Raw genomic sequence first — 23833 nt, forward strand, 5'->3', positions numbered from 1 at the left:
AAACTAGTTAAGATTTTGGGGAGAGGTTATGCAATAAAGCAGCTGGTTTTGCTTTTTCCTCATTTGGCATGGGTATATGACCAGCCATATTTATTTCTTGTTTATTTGTTAAAATAACAGATATGTATAAAAACATATGCTAGGCATGGGGCAGCATGCCCTGAATAAATCTGAAGCTCACTTCAAGTTCATAGGTTCAAAATGTATTTTGACAATGTATGTTGCAAGGAGGGGGTAACAAACAAAATACAGAATGTACAAAACCTATTGTAGGCTCTTGGTGAACATTTTTATGCCTACTATTACTACAGCTCATTTTAATAAAGAGCATGGATATGAAAATTGGCCCAGAGAAAACTGAAGCGATTTACTTTCTTTTGAGAATTCTAGATCCTCTTGAGAATCAAATAATTCACATGGCATGAATGCAATTCTGGGTCTCAATATCTCCTCCTGCTTTTCTAATACGGATCTGGGCTTCAGTCAAGTAAGAATGAGAACACTAAGAGTGTTCTCCAGTATATCTAAGAGCTGGGTGACTCTGCACCTTACCTTTCCATTCACTATTTTAAAAAGTTAACAAAGGCTTATTCTCTATACGGACTTGTTTTCTGTCCGAAGGGCTCTTTAGTCTGCATGTATCAAGGCTGTCAAAAATTTCTACCCAAAATTCCTACCATTTGTAAACAGCTCAACTCCTTCTAAAGAATTTATTGTTACACTCACATGAGGGCAGCTGCTGACTGGAATACACTGCTTCTTGCGACATTCTGTCTTGCCTTTCACACAGGCACAGATGGTACAGTTAATAGAGGACCACATCTCTCCATCCTGCAAGAAGGAAAAAAACAATGCATCTATCACCTGGGATAGCAGAAAGAAGCTATTCCAGTGATTTTTTATCCTGTTATATAAAGAAAAAGCAACATTCTCCATGTTGGAATTATGTCATTGTTTAGTCTAAATCAATTATCAGGTGTCCATTTCCAACTGGCTGGATTGGCAAGCTATCAGGATAATTTTTCACTTGGGTTCTTCCACATACAGAAGTGTAACTCCAGACTTAATGAAGACACAATAGAATTTCCTATAAATCACTGGATTATCTATATATTTTTTCTTAGGAAAGAAAACTATTCAATTTGTGGTTATCCTGTATCCTGATTGCCTCATTTGGAATGACATAATTAGAAAAGTCTGATTCAATAAGCCACTGTGATTGGCATATTTAAGTTATTGCACATAAAAATATTTGATTGTTCCATTAAGACCGAAAATTTACTCCCAGATATAGCCTCATTCTGCTTTAAACCAGAAATACAGCTAATACTGAATTTAAATTTAGATTACTTACGGGGCTAAGGCAGACATCTGATCTACTACACATCTGAAAACGTTTAGAAAATACAAAGGAGAAATTACCTATGTTCTAGCAGGTACAGATACATTTGACTTAATCCCACCTCCCATTCCCCCTCTTTAAAGACACTATGATTCCAAAGTGTTGCTAAAATAATGCACTGGTTCAGTTTCTTATGGTTTTACATATGTCAAATGAAGTTCTTAAGGTATTCTTTCATCAATTGATGGTGTAGAACTAGTCCAGGGGTCTGCAACCTTAAGCACTCGAAGAGTCATTTGGACCCATTTTCCACAGAAAACACCGGGAACCAATAATTTAACAACCAGTATGACTGGATGGGCGTGGCCAACTTGACATCACTCACTCCCACCCAATCACATGATACCCCTCCAGCCACGCCTACCCAGCCAGTCATTAGGCAGAGAACCTAGTTGTTAAATTATTTGCCATGCTGGGCCCCACCTAACCCCTCCCCTCCCAGTTACTTCTTGCCACACTTGGCCTCAGGTGTGCTGTTCACCTCTCTCTCTCTCTCTCTCTCTCTCTCTCTCTCTCTCTCTCTCTCTCTCTCTCTGCCTGTCTTTCTGTCTCTCCCTCTATCTCTCTCTTTCTCTCTCTCTGTCATTCTTTATCTCTGTGCATGTGTGTGTATGTCTGCCTCTCTCTTTCTCTCTGTGTGTCTCTCTCACTCTGTCTGTCTGTCTCACTCTCTCACACACACTGTGTGTGTCTGTCTCTCTCTCTGTCTCTCTCTCTCTCTGCGTCTTTCTTTGTCTCTCTTTCTCTCTGTGTGTGTGTGTGTGTGTCTCTCTCTCTGTCTCCCTCTTTCTTTCTGTCTCTCTCTCTGTCCCTCTTTCATTCTCTCTCTCATTCACTCTGTGTGTGTTTGTCTATCTCTTTGTATCTCTCCCTCTGTCTCTCTCTCTGTGTGTGTGTCTGTCTGTCTCTGTCTTTCTTTCTCTTTCTCTTTCACTCTTTCTCTTTCTCTCTCCATCTCTTTTTTATTGAAAAAGTTTTCAAATACAAATTCCCCCCCCTTTTCCCCCCCTCTCCCTCCCCCTCCCTAACCCCCCCATCCCCCCCTGTGACTTCTTCATAACAAAAAAAAAACCTAATTCATAACAGATTACTTACTCCCTCCTCTAGATATTGACCTTTACTTACTAAAAATATTATTAATATTATAACATCCCCCTTTATCCATACATTTCAGAAAAGAGAAAAGAAAGGAAAAAAAAAAAGACCTTATACTATGACATTATAGAATAACTTCTCCACTTTAAAACTATACGATAAGTCCTACTTTAACATTTAATCTTCTATATATATTACTATAACATTTCAAAGCGGCCTTCCCCATAAAATCTAGTTTAACATTTATTCCACTCTATCCATTTCCTCCACTCCCCTAAATATATCACTTAAAAATCCCTTTTCTTAGACTAATCAATCTACTAACTAGCTTATTCACCCACTATCATGCAAAATTACCATACACAACATTTCTTAATATCTTTGATTCACTGCCCACACTACTTAAAAAATATATGTCTATATTTTCCATTATATCTAAATAAAAAAAAAGAAAAGACAATGACTTTAAATTTATAATCCATATAGTATCTTCTTTGAGGTCTTTCCACTGGATTGGTAGAACCAACATCCATAATCGGGTAACATAGCTTGCTGGTGCAACAGTTTATTCAGGATCTTCAATCATATCTGCCCCCATCAGTAGTAAATATCTTCTTATATGTATAAAAGTAAAAACAACCACCCGAGTGACATTATAATTATATTCCATATAGTAATAATTGTGGGTTTCATCAGGATTATTAATTCCCATCATCGTAGTGGGTAACAACCCGATCTTCTGCATGCCCCAGCATAATTCTCTTGCCTTGTGATTCAAGATAATATAATATGTTTATCAACACAAAAAGAAATTCCAAAATGGATAATTCAAATCCATCAGTTTAAGGCTCATTTCACGTCTCCAGATTACGGCCATGCAGAGATCTGCCACAATCCTCAGGATGATATTAACCAATACGTCGCCTCTTCTGTGTTTACACATAATCATTCATATTTTAAAGTCACTGGCTTCACTGTTGCCTGATTTAGAAATTTCTATTTTTATGCCACCTATTTCTTTTTTTCTTTTCTTTTTGTGGGTTTGGTTTCCATCCTGGTTTCCTTTCTACAAATTGTGTATCATCTGGTCGGTTTTTATTCTGCTTTGTAGATTGGTCTTGTTGGTTTTGTTTTTGTATCTCATGTTTCTTTTTTATCCCTTGTATATCCCCTAATTGGTTTCCATGCTTATCCTTGCCTTGATAAGTCATCACATTAAGGTTAGATGCCACTTCTCTCAAATTTGTAGATAGTCCAGCTGGGGTATCCAATAAATCCAAAGGCAATTCATCTGGTACAGTCTCTGTAATTCGATATTTTACCTTTATTTCCGGCTCCTTCTGCTTATCCTGTATTATACCTGAAGATGTTAAGTTCATTTTCAACCTATTTTGATAAAATTCTTCCGCTCTTTCAACAGTATTTAGCTGATATCTTTCTCCTTGGTATCTAAATATAATACCAACTGGGGCGTCCCACCTGAATGGGATATTTCTCTTTTTTAACTCATTCACCAGAAAACCAAATTTCTTCCTTTCCATCAATATCTTAGGTGGGAGTTCCTTGTAAATCCAAATCTTTCTTCCATACAATTGCAAATTAGAATTGAAGGAATTTTGCACGATATTATTCCTAATTTCTTTATCTGTAAAATAAATCACCACATCTCTAGGCAATTGCCTTTGCTTGGCAATCCAGGAGTTGATTCGATAAACTCTGTCAATCCTACAAAACACTTCGTCAGGTTGAACCTTTAGAATCCCAGCTAGAAATTCAGAAGATATTTTCCTTAAATCATCTCTATTATTTTCCTGCAAACCTCTTAATCTTATCGCATATTCTGTGAAATTATATTGTACCATTAAAATCTCTTTTTCAATCTTCTGTTGCAGATTTTCTGCATTACCATTCTTTTGATCAGCATCCATTTTAGGTTTTTCTTCTAAGCTATTATCCTGAGTGTTTATCAAATCATTTTCAATTTTTTGAATTCTATTGTCCAATTTATCTTGAATTTCTTCCATTTTAGACTCTAGTACATTAGTATTTGTGTCCAATTGTATCATAAATTCTGTAAAACCATTAGCCACTTTTGAGAATTTTTTCTCCAAAAAATCAAACTTAGATTTCACCAATTCTTTAATTTCCTGCTTAAATTTTTCAAATTGCTGATTCACAATCTCCTCCCTTCTTTCAATCTCCTCTATAAAAAATTCTATTATATTAAAATCAGGTTTCTGAGACTGAAGAGTTAAGACTTGTTCCTTTAAGTTGTTGGTGGGGGAATCCCCCCCCTTCTTGTTTATCTGACTTTATGAGTCTCAGTGCCATGTTTCCGCCCAGGCAGGCTTTGTTAAAAAAAAAGCAAGGAAAAAAAAAAGACTTCTTTCCAATCAACAACAATATCAAGTCTCCAAGGGAGAAAAAAGAGAAAAAGACACAGGAGCGAAGTTTTGTCTACAAATGTAGCCAGTGGTATTTATTCCGCTACACTGTAGTAATAGAAAACGGAAGGACTTTCCCTTTCAGCCTCTCCTCCAGCCAACGCCATTTTAAAAGGCTTTTTTTCTTCTTTCTTTTCCTCCTCTCTCTTAAGTAATTTTTTAAAAAATCAGTAAAATACTTGCGGTTCAGTATTACAGGTCCAGCTCACATTTTCTTTGAGTAGTCTGTTAAATTTGCAGGCTTGCTTTTGACGCCTGGCTCTGCATCAGCAGAGGTCTCCCAAAGCCCGGAGCAGCGGCTGGGGATACGGGGCATCTCATCCGCTCCGTCCCAAAAGTAAAGGAAAAACTTTTGGGACTCCGCAGAGAGTTCTACCCACCCGTGCCGGCTCTATCTCCGTTTCCTCATGGAAACGGAGTTTTTTCGAGCCGCCATTCCGTTGTGAAGGCGGCTCTAACAGGCGATGGAAGCTGACGATCCCAAAGGAACGTCTGGCAGCGACAAACAGCAAACTGGAAGCCCTCTCTCTCCATCTCTTCTCTCTGTGTCTCTCTTTCTCTCTCTCTCTCTACTCCTACTGTCTCTCTTTGTCTCTCTCTCTGTCTCTCTCTGTGTGTATCTGTTTCTGTTTCTCTCTCTGTGTGTATCTGTTTCTCTGTCTCTCTCTCTCTGTGACTTCCTTTCTCTGTCTCTTTGTCTCTTTGTCTCTTTCTCTCCGTGTATGTCTCTCGTTCTCTTTCTCTTTTTCTCTCTCTCTCATTCTGTCTCTCTCTGTATGTCTCTCTGTCTCTCTTTGTCTGTCTGTCTGTCTGTCTGTGTATGTCCTTCTGTCTCTCTTCTCTCTGTGTGTCTTTATGTGTGTGTGTGTGTGTGTGTGTGTGTGTCTATCACTCACTCTCTGTCTCTCTGTGTCTTTCTCTCTGTCTCTTTTTCTCATTCTCTCTCTTCTCTCTCTGTCTCTCTCTCTAACTTTCACTCTGTCTCTCTGTATTTCTGTCTCTCTGTCTGTGTCTCTGTGTGTGTCTCTCTTTCTCTCCCCTCATATCTCTTTCTCTCTCCCCCTATCTCTCTGTCTCTCTTTCTCTCTGTTTGTGTCTCTGTGTGTGTCTCTCTCCCTTTCTCTCTGTGTGTGTTTCCCTCTCTCTCTTCCTCTCTCTCTCTCTGTGTCTCTGTCTCTCTGTGTGTGTCTCTCTCTCTGCGTCTCTGTCTCTGTCTGTGTATGTCTGTCTCTCTCTCCTCTCTCTTTCTCTCGCTCTCTATCTCTCACTCTCTGTCTCTCTCTATGTCTCTCTCTCTTTTTCTTTCCCTGTCTCTTTTCTCTCTCCCTCTCTCTCTGTGTCTCTTTCTCTCTGTGTATGTGTGTCTGTCTCTCTCTGTCTCTGTGTGTGCGTCTATGTGTCTTTCTCTCTCTGTCTGTCTCTTTTTCTCTCTCCCTCACTGTGTTTCTCTCTTTCTCTGTGTGTGTGGTCTCTGTCTCTCTTTCTCTTTCTCTCTCTTCTCTCTCTGTCTCTCTCTCTCTGTCTCTCTGTCTCTCTCTCTCTCTCTCTGTCTCTCCCTTTCTCTCTGTGTGTGTGTGTGTGTGTCTGTGTGTCTGTGTGTGTTTCCCTCTCTCTGTCTCTCCCACTTTCTCTTTCTCTCTCTGTATCTCTCTTTCTCTTTCTCTCTGTCTATTGGTCAGTCGATCTATCACTCTGTCTCTCTCTCTCTCACTCACTCTGCCTCTCTTTCTTTCTCTCTCTCTCTCCCCCCCTCTCTCTTTCTGTGTCTCTCTCTCTTGTTATGTGTGTGTGTGTCTTTCTGTCTGTCCCTGTCTCTCTTTCTCTGTCTATCTCTCTGTGTGTCTCTTGTCTCCCTTTGTCTCCCTTTCTCTTTCTCACTTTGTGCATGTGTGTCTTTGTGTCTCTGTCTTTGTCTCTGTCTGTCTCTCTCTTTCTCTCTCTCTCTCCCCCTTTCTCTGTCGTTGTGTGTGTATGTTTCCCTCTCTCTGTCTCTTTCTCTCTCTCTCTCACCCTGTCTCTCTCTTTCTCTCGGTGTGTGTCTCTCTCTCTTTCTCTCTGTCTCTAGATCTATCTATCTATCTATCACTCTGTCTCTCTCTTTCTCTTTCTCTGGTTCTCTCTCTATCCATCAATCTCTCACTGTCTCTCTTTCTTTCTCTCTCTCTCTCTCACTCTCTTTTTTCTCTCACTCCCTTTCTCTCTCTCTCTCTCTCTCTGTCTTTCCCTCTCTCTGTCTCTCTCTCTCACACACCCTGTCTATCTCTCTCTCTCACCCTGTCTCTTTCTTTCTCTGTGTGTGTGTGTTTGTGTCTCTCTTTCTTTCTCTCTGTCTCTATATCGATAGATCGATCTATCACTTTGTCTCTCTCTTTCTCTCTCTCTCTTTCTCTCTCTCGCTCTCCCTCTCTCTCTCACTCACTCTCCCTCTCTCTTTCTGTGTCTCTGTTTCTGTCTCTCTCTGTGTGTGTGCATGTCTCTCTTGTCTCTCTCTGTCTCTTTGACGCTGCTGCTGTTGCTAGGGGCAAGCAGCTAGATGCTGCTGCTGTTGCTAGGGGCTTACAATGCGTTAAGCTATTGCTTAACGCATTGTAAGCCGCCCTGAGTCTCCGGAGAAGGGCGGCATATAAATCAAAAAAACAAAAGACAAAACGTGGGGCAGGATTACATTGTGGCTCCACGTTGTAATGGGCTCCAGGAGGAGGGGACCCCATCTCCCCCATTGTGAAGCATGCTAAATTTCATTCTGCCACACAAGGGACTGAAAATGCAGCAGGCAGGCCATGGAGGCGGCAACACCTCCAAGCCCGAAGTGGCTTACAGCTCCGAGCCCGAAGCAGTGGGAGGTGAGTGCTACCTTGAGCACAAATGTACTGCAATGAAGGCGGAATGCTGTTGCCATACAATGGCAAGTACAAGGGCACTTCGTTCCCGCTCTGGAATATGGAGCAACTCTCCATCCCCCGCCATCATCCTTACCTTCTCAGGCCAGGCAAAGAGTGACTGGAGCGGATGGGCCAGCCAGCGGTGTGATCAGATGACAGAGCCGTAGCAGAAGGCCAACCCCTGAACTAGTTCTTTAATGACCACCATATAAAAGCTTTTGATTACTTTTTTGAAAAAAAATTTCCAGTACTATTAGTTTCTTTATTATAAGTAACCCTCTAAATAAATTACAGTAGTTACTATACATAAGTTACAGTAATAAGGCCACTTCTTCAGCAATCATTCATATGTTCACTGCTATCATATGTTCAATCATATGATAGCAGTGAATAAAGGGAATTTATGACTGGACTTCATGGTTGCAGCTGTTGCAGTGGTCCTACAGTCACATGATCACAAGTGAAGCACTTGACAACCTGTTCTCAATTACAATGTCACAGTGTCCAAAGATCATATGAACACAATTTCTAATCTTCACTGCTGACTTCTGACAAGCAAATTAGTGAAGAAGCCAGCAGGAGGTTACAAATAGGAATCATGCAACCACATGGGATTCACATAATGATGGAAACAAGGACTGCTGCAACTGCCACCATACGTTGATGCAGTAACATTACACTTTACGACTGATTCCATTTACCACAGATAATCCTAAATTTGAAATGATTGCATAAACTAAGTATATTTTTTTAAAAAAGAACTTGGACAGACAACTGCAGAGTAACATGAGAATGTAGATATGGTATTACAGTGATGGATAACCTTTTTTGGACCGAGTGCCCAAAGTGTGCACATGTGCAAATGCGCATATGCATGCCCGAACCTCCAAAATGCAATGCGTACATGCCCCCCATGCATGCTCCCTGCCCCCATGCATGTGTGTGTGACCCCCTGCATGGACCCCACCCTCCCACACATGCACGCATGGCCCCTGCTTGCACCCCACCCCACACCTATGTATGCATGCGCAGCCCTACTATTTGCGCAAGCACGACAGAGACCCAAAGACCAGCTGTCTGGTGGGAGGTGTGCTCGCATGCATGGCAGAACTGAACTGGGGTGACAGCTCGCATGCCCACAGAGAGGGTGCTGCGGGCCATCTCTGGCACACATGCCATAGTTCACCATCACAGCAGTATTATCATGCTATCCATATTAATTACACAGAAACAACCTTGTTGGAGCTTTCAGATTTATTATTGTGGATTATTCACTCATGTCCCGCTAACAAACAAAATGCCTGAAATCCTCCTCTTACTAAATACGGCTACATTGAACATAATATTTTTCTGTGATATGTGGGTTTTGTTTTTTTTTTGAGAAAATTTTATTTTTTAAAAAATATTTTAAAAAACCAAATAAAAAACCATCTTCAATTACAAATACAAACAGTGTGTCAGTTGGTTACAAGTCTTTTGTGTGTCTTCACCTTATTCATGTATATCCATATCCATACATTTATTATCCTGATTAATCATATATTTAACTATGGCCGCTTCTTCCCTCGTTTCATACCAGATATTCTAAAATTGAGTTAATTTATATTATACCATTCATATATTTCCGTTGACAGTTGCAAAACAAAATGGCAGCTCAGAGCTGAAACTCCGAGGCTAGGAGGGAGATGTTTCGACATTTTCAAGAGTGTGGGGGTCAATTAACCATCCACAGACCCCCCACCCAGCAAGCTGAGGTATTTTCGGCTCAATAGAGCTGTGGATGGAGCCCAAGGATAAAACCCGAGCCGAGCCCGAAGATCAGCTGTTTGTCAGTAAAAAGACTGAGGGCGGTGGGGAGAATGTCAACATCAAAGCCTGGCTGTCATGACCGGGTCAACCACTGAGTCTAATACAGCTGATGAAATGGTTGGTGAGACGGTGGCAACAGCGACTCTGGATAGGGTGTTGATAATGATGCCTGGGCTAATAGGCGCTGCATGTAGCAACACAGCGGCGATGATGTCTATGGCAAGGGGGGTTACCACAATGGTGAGGGGAATGGCGTTAATGGCAGTGACGGCGACGGCAACACCAGGAGGCTGCAAGGAAGCCCTCGTTGTTAATACAGGAGAGGGCAATGCTGCAAAGGCTATAAATGCTAGGATCCCTTCAACCTCTAGGGATCTGTTGCACTCCTCTTTCTTGAAACTCTGAGGACTTATTAAATTAATTGAACTAAGTAGCCTGAGCAAGGTGATGGATAGGGACTAAGGATTACAAACAGGAGATGATGACTTACTCTCCCCCTCAACTGTCCCTCGCTCCTTTATCAGATCTAGATCTATTACGACCACTCAGCGTTAACTTGCAATCTTAGATCGATCTGCAGCTTTATTTACCACCTATTCCCCAAGATTACCCTGATTATTTAACCCTAAATACTTTGTCCAGTGGCTCTGCCTTACTTTTTTAATCTAATCCTCGGCCATCGCTGGTATCAGGACTGGAGAAGATACAGACATCGAGAGTCTTGGAGTATGGGGAGATAGACCACCTTCTCTTTGTTTGTTTCAAATGGTTTGGTTGCTGTGAGAGGACGTCCCTTTGAGACCTCTATGCCCACCTCCTTTGGATGGACTTACTACAACCACAAGACTTCCTATCGTCGTGAGAGGGCGATGATGTTCCGATGTATTGACATTTGTAACATACTGGTCTCCCTTTTACATCTATTTCCTCCCTTATTTTAAATTACCTGTCTTAACCATCTCTAACACTCTTAGAAGAAAATGATCCTTCATCTCCTTCAACTCGCTCCTATCTTTGATGTATTCAACTGCGGAGCTCCTTGCACTGCGAGATTCCCCCCTCTCGCATGTCTGGCCCTCTCAGTTATCAAGAGCCGCCCTTGAGGACGGGTTTTGGAACCCTGAGAGGTGGTTTGCAAAAAACCGACGGCTTTGGGGGTTTTTAGATAAATCTTTAAGTTCTATTTTAAGGGGTTCTGGGAGGGATTGTGGGAATGGATCTGGGGGGATCCATAAATCCACTGAAAGGGGTAATGGGTCTGATAATCATGGTGGGGAGGATGGGGACAGAAATCTGACAAGGATGCAGGGGGATGAAGCGATGGGCATTAGTATAGTAAGTGGGAGGAGCAGATATGACGGCTGCAGGGGGCCATATTATGTTTCGGGAGTGCGCACTCGTTGTTTACGAGCGATTGCCCACTCCGACCCCCAAAGCACTGCTCGTTTCCCAGGTTGTTCAGAGTCTCAGATCCTGGGTCTACGGCTGATGTTATGTAATGCCAGGTCAGTGGTAAATAAAGCCCCCCTCATTCATGATCTTATTTCAGAGGGGGTTGCTGACCTGGCAGGGATTACGGAGACCTGGTTAGGCCAGGAGGGAGGAGTTCCCCTTGTGGAAATGTGCCCGCCAGATTTCCATGCATTCCATCAGCCAAGGACTCAGGGAAGGGGTGGGGGAGTGGCAGCAATCATTAGAGAAAGTCTTTGCCCGAGGGAGGCCACTGTTCCTCAGATAGCCGGATGTGAGTCCCTCCTTGTGAAGTGGGGTCGGGGGATTAGATGGGCCTACTGATTGCGTACCTGGCTCCCTGCCACGTAACAGCGGTCCTGCCTGAGCTGCTTGACATTATAGCTGGGGTGGCGGTGGAAACCCCCAGACTTATTGTTATGGGGGATTTTAACCTGCCATCCGCTGGTGAGATGTCGGAGATGGCTCGGGAATTCATGGCTTCCATGACGGCCGTGGACCTGACCCAGGTAGTTCAACTTGAACAGATTCCACTTGGTGAATCACACTCTGGACTTGATTTTTGTCTGTGATCAATGGCTGAATGATCTAAGAATAGGGGATATAGACATCAAGCCCTTGTCATGGTCTGATCATTCTCTCCTTCACGTGGACTTTCAAGTCACTTCCACCCACTGCAGGGAGATGGAACCAACCAAATAGTTCCGTCCCAGGCGCCTGATGGACCCCGAAAGGTTCCTGATGGAGCTTGGGCCATTTCCTGAGACTCTGGCTCACAACTCGACTGAGGACCTGGTGGTCGCCTGGGACAGGACGGCTACTGGGGCCTTGGACCACGTTGTGCCTTTGCGGCCTCTGACCCGATGCCAATCTCGTCTAGCTCCTTGGTTTTCCGAGGAGCTGAGAGAGATGAAGCGTCGGAAAAGACGCCTGGAGAGCGATTGGAGGACAAGCCAATCTGAATGTGACCGAACACAGGTGAGATCTTATATTAAGACCTACCTAGTGGCGATAAGAGCAGCGAAGTCTAGCTACTTCTCCGCTCTTATTGCATCTGCAGAGAATCACCCAGCTGCGCTGTTTAGGGTGACCCGCTCCCTACTTCAGGTGGGGGTACGGGAAGATCCCTTAAAGGGTCGAGCTGAGGATTTTGTACAATTCCTGCATGATAAAGTCGCTCAGATTCGGGAAGGCCTGGACTCCGATTGGGTAGATCCAGGGGAGGAGATGGGGGCAGGTCTTGAGAGCGTTATCTGGGAAGAGTTTGACTCTGTGGCTCCTGAGGACGTGGACAGGATTCTGGGCAAGCTTAACGCTGCCACATGTTTATTGGACCCGTGTCCCTCCGGGTTGGTACTGGCCTCCCGGGAGGTTACACGAGGCTGGCTCCAGGGGATTATAAATGCTTCTCTGAGTGAGGGTGTCTTTCCCGCCGCCTTGAAAGAGGCGGTTGTGAAGCCCCTCCTCAAGAAGCCTTCCCTGGACCCGGCTATATTATCAAATTATCGTCCAGTCTCCAATCTTCGCTTTGTTGCGAAGGTTGTTGAGAGTGTGGTGGCGTGACAACTACCCCGATACCTGGATGAAGTTGTCTATCTGGATCCATTCCAGTCAGGCTTCAGGTCACGATACAGCACGGAAACGGCATTGGTCGCGTTGGTGGATGATCTCTGGAGGGCTCGGGACAGAGGTTGCTCCTCTATCCTGGTCCTATTAGATCTCTCAGCGGCTTTTGATACCATCGACCATGGTATCTTACTGCACCGGCTGGAGGGGTTAGGAATAGGGGGCACCGTGCTTCGGTGGTTCTCCTCCTTCCTCTCTGACCGTTCGCAGTTTGTGTTGGCAGGGGGGCAGAGGTCGACCTCGAGGCACCTTATTTGTGGGGTGCCACAAGGGTCAGTCCTCTCACCCCTTCTGTTCAACATTTATGTAAAACCGCTAGGCGAGATCATCCGTGGTTTTGGGGTGAGTGTTCATCAGTATGCTGATGACACACAGCTATACATCTCCACCCCAGACCACCCCAATGATGCCCTTACTGTGATGTCCCGTTGCCTGGAGGCCGTGCGGATCTGGATGGGGAGAAACAAGCTCAGACTCAACCCCTCCAAGACCGAGTGTCTGTGCCTTCCGGCGTCCCGGTATAGTCAGCTGGTACCATCACTGACAATAGGGGATGAGATCTTGCTCCCCACAGAGAGAGTCCGCAACTTGGGTATCCTCCTGGATTCACGATTATCTTTAGAAGATCATTTGACGGCTGTGGCCAGGGGTGCCTTTTATCAGGTTCGCCTGATCCACCAGTTGCGTCCCTTTCTGGATCGGGATGCCTTGCGCATGGTCACTCATGCCCTAGTTACCTCCCGTATGGACTACTGTAATGCTCTCTACATGGGGCTCCCCTTGAAAAGCACCCAGAGGCTCCAACTGGTCCAGAACGTAGCAGCGCGGGTGATTATGGGCGCAGCTCGTTACACCCATGTAACACCTCTCCTACGCGAGCTGCACTGGCTCCTGGTGGTCTTCCGGGTGCGATTCAAGGTGTTAGTTATCACCTTTAAAGCGCTCCATGGCTTAGGACCTGGGTACCTACGAGACCGTCTTTTGCCACCAATAGCCTCCCACCGACCAGTTCATTCTCACAGGGAGGGACTACTCAGGGTACCATCAGTCAAATTATGTCGACTGGTAACTCCCAGGGGGAGGGCCTTCTCTGTGGGGGCTCCAACCCTTTGGAATGAACTGCCCCCGGAGATACGGAATATCCCTGATCTCCGTGCTTTCCGCCATGCCCTCAAGACCCTGATGTTCCAACAGGCGGGGCTAAACATACAAACATGTGAATGATTTTTTAAATGTTATCTAATTCTGGGTTTTATTTAATTGACCAAACTAAGTAATAATTTTAATTAGCAATTTTATGATGTTTGTGCGTCTATATTTTTCTTGACTGTACACCGCCTTGAGTCCTACGGGAGAAAGGCGGTATAGAAATATAATAAATAAATAAATAAATAAATAATAAATAAATATCATCCTCTTAAATCACTCCATCAATAGTACATCTTTATATTATATTTTTTATAATTCTACATGACTTGTATTAAAAAGATCATATTTCATTTCCATATTTTTTTATCTAACCATTGGTAAAATAAGTCTCGTATCTTGTAATATTGTTTATCTTCTTGTTCTTTAATTTCAAATGTCAATTTACTCATTTCAGCACATTCCAATATTTTTTTAATAACTTCTTCTTGCGTTGGGATTTTCTCATTTTTCCAATTTTTAGCAAACACAATTCTAGCCGCTGTTAATACATTCACAATCAAATATCTCAATTCTCTATTGTATATTTCAGGTACCATCCCCAATAAAAAAAATTTCTGGTTTAAAGTCTATATGCTTTTCCACCCATGTGTGGATTTTAGTCCAAAATCTTTTAGCTTCTATACACTTCCACAACATATGGTAATATGAGCCTGGTATTTGATTACATTTCCAAAATTTTTCAGATTTATTCTTGAACATTCTGGCTATTCTTGTTGGGGGTAAATGCCACCTGTAAAACATCTTATACAAATTTTCTTAATATGCAGTTGACATTGTCATTTTATAATTTTGTGACCACAATTTTTGCCATTTCTCTAAGTCAATTACATGTCCAAAATTTTTCCCCCAAGCAATCATTGTTTCTTTAACTTGTTCACCTTCCAATTTAAGCTCTAATAAATATCCATACAGTTTTTTAATTATGTTTTCATCAGTACCTATTAAAATTTTATCTAAACTAGTCAAATTATTATAAAAACCTTCTATTTTATAATCTTTATCATGTCTAGACTGTATTTGCAAATAAGAAAACCAGTTCATCTTTATACCTTGTACTTCTAATTCTTACATAGATTTAAGTTCACCCTTTTCATTCAGTAATTCACTATATCTAACAATTTGTTCCTTTCTAAATGTTATTGAATATGAGAATGCTTCAATAGATGATAACTAGACTGGAATCTTTAAGTAATTCTCCCAATTTAATAGCAAAGCCTCTCTTAGAAAGTGTCTTCTAAAATACTCCTGTGTTTTTGTTTCTTTGTACCACAAAAATGCATGCCAACCCAATAACAAATCATGTCCTTCTAAAGTCAATAATCTAGCATTTCTTAGCATTATCCATTCCTTGATCCACATCAAACTTGTCGCTTTATAATATAGTTCCCAATTAGGCAATCCAAAACCTCCTCACATTCTAGCGCCTTGCAACAACTTTAGTTTTATCCTCGCTTTTTTACCCTGCCAAATGTATTTCATCACTATTTTATCCAAATCTTCAAAATAATCTTTCCCCAATCTAATTGGAATTGTCTGAAATAAGTATAGCATTCTAGGCAATATATTCATCTTAATCGTTGAAATTCTCCCTATCAATGACAGTTGTAAATTTTCCCACTTTGCCAAATCTGTCACTATCTGTTGCTTAAGTTTATTATAGTTATTTTCTTTAAGGCAATGGTTCTCAACCTGTGGGTCGGGACCCCTTTGGGGGTCGAACAACCCTTTCACAGGGGTCGCCTAAGACCATCGGAAAACACATATTTTCAATGGTCAATGGAATAACTTTATGGTTGGGGGTCACCACAACATGAGGAACTGTATTAAAGGATCGCGGCATTAGGAAGGTTGAGACCCACTGTTTTAAGGGAACTACATCTTGCTGTCAGATATATCCCCAAGTACTTAACCTTATTTGTGACCTGCATCTTCGATATTTCCGCCATTTCTTCTTTTTGTTTTATTAACATATTTTTTGTCAAGATCTTCGTTTTATCTTTATTTATTTTCAAACCAGCTACTTTTCCATATTCTCCTATCTTGTCAATCAGTTTAGTTGTTGATTCTAATGGATCTTCAAGAATAAAAACCTCTTGTACTCATCCTCTAATGTTTTATAAGCTTGTCTTTTCTTATATTTCTTTTCCTTGTATACTCTATGATCAAACCTCTAGCATAAGCTTTCATTGTATTCCAAAGATTTTGCATTGATGTGTCCTCTTTTCTATTTTCTTTAAAAAAGAAGGGCAATTCTTTCTCCATTTTCTGAACAAAATCTTTTCTTTTAATACTGTATTATTTAGAGTCCATCTAGATCTTCTCCTTTGTCCTTTCCATTTAATTGTCATTGGATTATGATCTGCCCAGGTATTTGCTTCTATGTCAATTTCTTCTATATTAGAAGTCAATTCCCTTGTCATCCATATCATATCTATTCTGGACCATGATGAATGTCTATTTGAATAAAAAGTATATTGTCTATTTTTTACATTTCTTTCTCTCCATACATCTTTTAAGTTTATTTCCTCTATCATTTTAAAAAAGGATTTTGGAAGAATCTTTCTACTTTGCTTTGTTGTCTTCTGTGTGTTACAGTCTAATTTCTCATCTACTATACCATTGAAGTCTCTCATCATGCAAATATTTTCATAGTCCAATTCAATTATTTTCATATGTAATTTTCTATAAAAATCTTGTTGATTATTGTTAGGTGCATATATTGCTATTAAAAATATTTTCATATTATTATCTGTTATTTCCACCATCAAAATTCTTCCATCTTCATCTGTATAAATTTGCTGCGCTGGGATTGTATCTCTAATATATAAAACAACTCCTCTTTTCTTACATTGTGGCAATGAAGTGAATATTTTCCCTAATTTTGGCTGTACCAATATTTGTTCATGTTGTTTTTTAATATGCACTTCTTGTAGACAAATTATATCAAACTTTAAATTTCTCTAATTTATGAAATATCTTTCTTCTTTTGGTAGCTAAATTAAGTCTGTTTATGTTTATTGTAATCAGTTTTTTCTCTTCCATGTTTATATTTTATAAGAAGGGTTTATTGCTCTAGTGGATCACAGTTCAAGTTGCTCTTTATATTCCACATTGCCACCCACTGCTCCTTCTTCTTTTTCTATCATTGCTAGACATTCCTCTTGTAATTCAATCAAAGATTCTTCTCTTCTTATCTTGACTTCTTTCTCTCTGATGTGTTCTTTTGCTTTATCAATTGAATCTATTCTGTATTTTTGTTGTTGCCATGTAAACACCAGGCCTTCAGGTATCAACCATCTGTAGTTCACACCTTTCTGAAGTAATATTTTACTCAAGAAGTGATATTCTCTTTTCTTCTCCCTCACTCTTCTTGGTTTTTGCTTCAGAATCACAATTTTCTTATCCTTATATTTCAATGTTTTCTCTCTAGTAATCTGCAGTATTTGTGTTTTAATCAATTTCTTAGTGAATCTTATATGGACTTCTCTTGGCAATTTGTTTCTCATTGCATATCTTGTATAGACTTGAAATATCTTGTTTACACCATCCATCATTGTTATGGGGTTGTGTTGCTTTTAATCTTTATCTCTATGTGCCTCTATGAGGTGTTTCCGGTTCCTGGGTGTTGCCTTTGAAGACGCTTTATAAGCGTCGTTTGTTAGTTTTACTTGGTTAATAAAAGCTTATCCGAAACATGGTGTCAGAAGTGGTTCGGTCCTGAAAGTGGAGCATTTGAAGTAAGAAATATAGCACCATGGCAGATAATATACCACTGCCGCAACCCATGCGAGTAAGTGAGGACTCTAGCACTAATTGGGAAAACTTTAGGGCAGAGTTTGAAGATTACTCTTTGGCGACAGGCCTAAATGATAAACCGGCAGCAGTACAAGCTGCCACATTAAGAAGATTGATGGGTGCAGAATGTCTTCATGTTTATAAGCATAGTTTAACTCTTACAAAAGAGCAGAGGACTGATACTAAGGCTATTTTGGATGCTTTGGAAGCTTTCTTCAGACCGCATAAGAATGTTATATATGAAAGATATCTTTTTGGCAGCTGCACACAGGAAGAAGGGGAGACGATAGATGCCTTTGTAACATGCTTAAAGGAAAGAGCGGCGAGCTGTGATTACGATTCCCTGAGAGACGAACTAATCCGAGACAAAATAGTTTTGGGTGTTGCCAAGGAAAGTACATGCCGCCGTTTATTAAGGGAACATGGTTTAACTTTGCAATTAGCCATAGAAATATGTCAGACTACTGAATTTACAGATAAACGGCTGATGGCGTTGGAGCGAGATAAACAGACCAACTGTGTTAATGTAGCTCCCAGGCACCAGCCAAATATGAGGAATCGTCAGCAACAGCAGCAGTTTAAACAGAAGCCTCGCAATTTGTCAGCAGACAATCACACACTGTGTAAATACTGTGACAATGTGCATGCACGTGGGAAAGATTGGTGTCCAGCGTATGGTAAAATCTGTAGGGTGTGTGGGAGGCTGAACCATTTTGCTGGAGTGTGTCTGGCAGCAAGGAAGTTGCATATGATCGAGCAAACGCCGGACTTAGAGGATGTATCACTGTTTACCACAGATGCGATCTATACAAAAGAATGCATTGGTGCAGTACATTCAAAAGGCAAAAAGTGGTTTGTTAATCTTCAATTTAATAATATAACTCAATCTTGTCAGTTGGACTCGGGGGCAACATGCGATGTGATGAGCCTAAAGGATAAAAGAAAATTGGCACCTGAGACACCCCTTCAGCCTAATAGTGCCACATTAAAGTTATATTCAGGGGAACTGATGGAGTCACTAGGCTTATTTTATACAGAGTGTAACATATGTGGGGTTACTCACAAATTGGAATTTGAAATTGTGGATGTAGATCAAAAGCCGTTACTGTCAGGCTCAACGTGTGAGCGTTTGGGACTGATGCGATTTACCATTCCGAGGGAGTTGCATAATGTTGAAACCTATTCCTCCAAAGCCTTGGGGAGACCATTGATAAAGCATCAAGTCCTCCAAGTTTATAGGGAGGTGTTTGAGGGCCCTATTGCATCCGTTCCAGGAGAGGTTCACTTTCAACTTGATCCCGCTGTCCCTCCAGTACAAAGTGCCCCACGCAATGTCCCTATAGCCATTAAGGCACAGGTTAAAGCACAGTTGGATAAATATGAAGCAGAGGGACATATTGTTTCAGTAGCCGAGCCAACCGACTGGATAAGTAATATGGTGGTGATTAGGAAGTTGGAAAAGATCCGAATTTGCATCGATCCCAAGTTTTTGAATATGGCTTTGAAACGATCGCATTACCCAATGCCAACGTTAGAGGATGTTTTGCACAAGCTGCCTAAGGCATGGGTTTTTACACTTGTTGATGCCAGGGATGCCTTCCTACAGTGTAAACTGGACGAAGAGAGCAGTTATATGACTATGTTTTGGACTCCTTGGGGCAGAAAGAGGTGGCTTAAATTGCCCTTTGGTGTATCCGTAGCACCAGAGACCTATCAAAGGAAGCAGCAGGAATTATTGAGTGGCCTCAGCGGAATTGAGCCTATAGCTGACGATATCCTTATAGTTGGGTGTGGCGACACTGATGATGAAGTGGAGCATGATCATGATGGGAAATTGATGGCACTATTGGAGCGGCGTAAACAGGTGAAGCTGAGGCTCAGTATAAAGAAGCTGCAGTTTAAGGTGCGAGAAGTCCGCTTTCATGGACATATTTTAACATCACAAGGGTTAAAAGCAGACCCAGACAAGATCAGAGCTATTGTGAACATGCCACCACCTACTGATGATAAAGCAGTGCAGAGATTTATTGGCTTTGTTACATATCTAGCAAAATTCTTGCCACACTTATCTGAGATGTGCCAGCCATTGAGACGTCTGTTGGATAAAGATGCAGTTTGGCACTGGCTCCCTAAACATGACCAGGCAGTACAAGAGATAAAACGCTTGGTTACTACTGCTCCAGTATTAAAATACTATGATGTCACAAAGATGGTTACTATTCAAAGTGACTCAAGTAAGAATGGTCTGGGATGCTATCTGTTACAAGAAGGTCAGCCAGTTGCATATGCGTCCAGAGCGCTTTCGCCAGCAGAGTTAAACTATGCTCAGATCGAGAAAGAATGTTTAAGTATCGTATTTGCTTGCCAGCGTTTCCATTATTACTCGGAGTGGTAGATGCTCACGCCCCCCTGATAGACTCAATTTGTAGAAAGTGTTGCTGTTATTAGAAAAGGGGAGATGTTATGGGGTTGTGTTGTTTTTAATCTTTATCTCTATGTGCCTCTATGAGGTGTTTCCGGTTCCTGGGTGTTGCCTTTGAAGACGCTTTATAAGCGTCGTTTGTTAGTTTTACTTGGTTAATAAAAGCTTATCCGAAACAATAATCTTTTCTTTGGTAATTTCTAATGCCTCTGCTAGGATTTCTATCATTATTTCTGCCAAGTTTTCACCCTTTTCTTCTTCTATATTTTGAAATCTAATGTAAAATTCTGCTCTATCCGTCTCCCATCCCAATATTCCACTTTTATCTCATTTGACCTCGTCCAATCTACTGTCAATGTCACTAATTTTTTTTATCTCTTTGTTCTTCTTTTTCTCAACTTTTTGCAGTTTATCTTCATATTTCTTCATCATTTGCTGTCTGTTCTCCACTTTTTCATGTTTTTTCTGTTCTTTGCTCAATATTCTCTACTCTTGTATGTCTTTTTGGATTCCTTGCCAAATCATCTGCAGTGTCACTTCATTTTCCTTCTCTCATTCTTTTTCCTTCTCTTGTTCTAACATCGTCTGTATTGATCGTTGTCCTCCAGACGGTGAAGAGGAAGGAGTCGATGTAGATGAACCAAAAGCTGTTACCTTTCTGCTCATTTCTGTAGAATGCTTGCAAAAAGTTCAAACAAATAGAAAATCTTCAGGTTCTTCTATACCTTAATCCACTTGTATATAGGACAAATATTATTCCATGTACCAGTAAGCAAAAGAGAAGCAAAGAAAAAAACAACCACAAAAAAACATAAAAAGGGGGAGGAAGGAAGTAGAAAAAATCTTCAAGCTCTTGTATGCCTTAATCCAATTAAACGAGAATAGAAAAACACCAAAAAAGAAACAAAGAGCAAAATACTAGGAAAAAATCTATGTATATGTGGAAAATTAGGAGTCCTTCAAAAAATCACAGTCTGGTTAAAAGTAATTTAATAAAGGGAGAGTGGAGAAGTAGCACCGAAAAAGAAAAAAAAACTAGAAAAGAAAAGAGAAAAAAATCATAATTTTTCTGTCTGAAGGGAAAATCCACCACTGTATAATAACCACAAATTCTTTTGTTGAATCTCAAATATATATTTACAGCTCTCTTTCCAGAGTCACTGTAATCTTCTTCTTTTCAATCTCAGACTCCTGCCACTGACAGTTTCCCAGAAGAGCACCTGAGTAAACAATCCTGCAAGCAGTCTTTGATACTCTTCCCACTATCTTATCTATGACTAGGCTCAGAGTCCTTGAAGAATGGCACAGTTGTTACTTTCTTAAGCCAAAGAAAAAAAATCAACAATGTTTCCAATCTACTAGATGGCAGTGCTACTTATTTTCTCCACCTTCCCTGCCTTCTTGTTATTCAATATACCATAAAATAAAAATGGAGAGAAAGAAGAAGAAAAAATAGATAAAAAGAAAACAAATAAAAGATTTACGCTAAAAAGGCACTAAAAAATTAGTAATTAAATAGGTAAAGCGGAAATCTCCAGTCCAATCCACTCCAGTCCAAGTTACAAAATAAAATTGTCCTTAAGCATCCACAAGTAAAAATAGATGGAAAAATAAGGAAAACTATCTTTGACTCAAGCTTAATTCCACCACTTCCTCTTCTTCTGTCTTCAATTTTAACTTCCTTAAAACCTCAGGGTGTTCTCTCAAATAATCTATTTAAAAGTTCTCTCACCAAGCCGACACATTTTCATTCGATCTCTTCCGTTCCGGAGCTGTCCCAACTTCAGCAGCTTCTATGGCTGCCTCTTCGTCACTGGAAAAAAGGGCTTCTCCTGGATCAACCAGGGACTTTGCAGTATCCCAGGGACTTTGCAGTGTCCACAGGATGTGCCCTCCACTATCACCATCTCTACGGGACAGTGAGGTCCAGTGGCGGAGATATCGACGGCGATCTTGGAGCTCCAAGATCGTCAATTGTACCGTCGCAACGTCAGCTCCGTCCTCCCTGTGAGATGTGGTTGAATGCATCCTTTCCAGACTCTGTTACCACAGTAAGTGACTATCATGTTTACTGGTCTGACCATGAAATCCGTAGCGGGGATAGTGTTGCCATTTTCTATAAAAAGTCCCTAAATCTGAAAAATATTCAAGTTACACAGGAGCTTGCTCTTCCTGAGACCAGTGTCTGCGAACTGTCCCTAAATGCCACATTTCGCTTCTTACTATGTTACAGAGCCCCTGAATACAACCTCGTTCATATGAACAAGCTAACTTCACTACTAACGTGGGCAGCCTCATGCCCATATCCTCTTTTCTTTCTTGGTAACCTCAATTTACCTCTTATTAATTGGACCCTAAATGAATGTACAACTGAACCTATACATGCAACCCTGTACAATGCAGTCACTACTCTGGCATTGGATCAATTAGTAACAAACAATTCTAGACTCAACAACTGCCTTGATCTCATCTTCTGCAACAGTCTAAACTCAATTTATGTTCTACAAATAAAGGAACCCTTTTCCAATAGTGACCACAGTATGATTGACTTTTGTCTCAATTTACATCCTTACAAAGATGAACATAATGATGGGACCCAAATTATAATTTTAAAAAAGCCAACTATGATCTCATAGCTGCCGACCTCTCATCTCTCTGATGACGCATTCAGTGAATAGAATGCGCCATCTCTCGATTGGCACATTCTGTTCACTGGCTGTAATACTGCTGAAGACCACTATAACAAACACTTTTTTGCTCAAAGTCAAAAGAGTTACTGTCTTTCCCCAAAAATAAGACCCTGTCTTATATTTTTTTTGAACCCTGAAATAAGTGCTTGGCCTTATTGCCATGCGCTCAAAAGCCTGATTGGACTTATTATCAGGAGATGTCTTATTTTGGGGGAAACAGGGTATTAAACTATATGTACCACTAGTAAACCCCAAAAACAGAAAAAACAAATTACCCATTGCAATAAGGAAGTTTCAAGAAAAAAAAAAATCTCTTTGGCGAAAAAACAAAACTGGCTACGTAGCTAACTTTAAAAGCCGCTATACAACCTTATGCTGCCAGATAAAGGCAGAATGCACCAATTAGTACTGCAAATAAGAGGAAAAACTGTTACACACAAAATCCACCCGTGCCTTCTATAATTTTGTAAACACCCAATTTAAAGACTTGAAAACCATCCCATCCCTAAAAGGGCCTAACGGGAAAGACTGTAATGATGAAGATTAAGGCCAATGTCTTCAACGTGTTCTTCAGTTCAGTCTTTGTTAACAGCAATGACTCATGCCCCACATTTCCTAATCGTACCACAAATAATTGCAACAATCTAATACATATTGAATTTACAGAAAATTACGTTGAAAAGGTACTACACAACCTAAAACCATCTTTATCTATTGGCCCTGATGGATTATGTGCCTATTTCTTAAAAAAGCTTTCCAATGCCATAGCAGAACCTCTAAGCACAATTTATTAGTTATCTTTCAAAACCAGCTCCTTGCCTAACCTATGGTCATTAGCCACGGTCATCCCTATCTTCAAAAAGGGAGACCCCAGTCTAGTTGAAAATTATAGACCATTCTCACTGTGTTGCGTGACCTGCAAAATCATGGAATCAATCATAAACCAATCCATTACCCACCACTTAAGAGTCAAACAACCTACTCTCTAA

General features: G+C 40.9%; 1 protein-coding gene across 9 annotated transcripts in view; it reads right to left on the bottom strand.

The window, feature by feature from the left end:
- Positions 1–23833, bottom strand: part of BMPER (BMP binding endothelial regulator) — a 499083-nt gene that overhangs the window by 205798 nt on the left and 269452 nt on the right. For all 9 annotated transcript variants that reach the window (XR_015734230.1, XR_009620982.2, XM_060686109.2 and 6 more), the window contains exon 10: positions 727–831. Coding sequence is in view for 7 of the 9 variants with exons in the window: in XM_060686109.2 (XP_060542092.1) it covers positions 727–831 (105 nt within the window). In the remaining 2 variants the exon portion in view is untranslated. The remainder of the gene's footprint in view (positions 1–726; positions 832–23833) is intronic.

The sequence above is a fragment of the Pantherophis guttatus genome, chromosome 4, assembly GCF_059756535.1.
Source record: "Pantherophis guttatus breed Tessera chromosome 4, ASM5975653v1, whole genome shotgun sequence".
In the NCBI taxonomy this organism is placed as follows: domain Eukaryota; kingdom Metazoa; phylum Chordata; class Lepidosauria; order Squamata; family Colubridae; genus Pantherophis; species Pantherophis guttatus.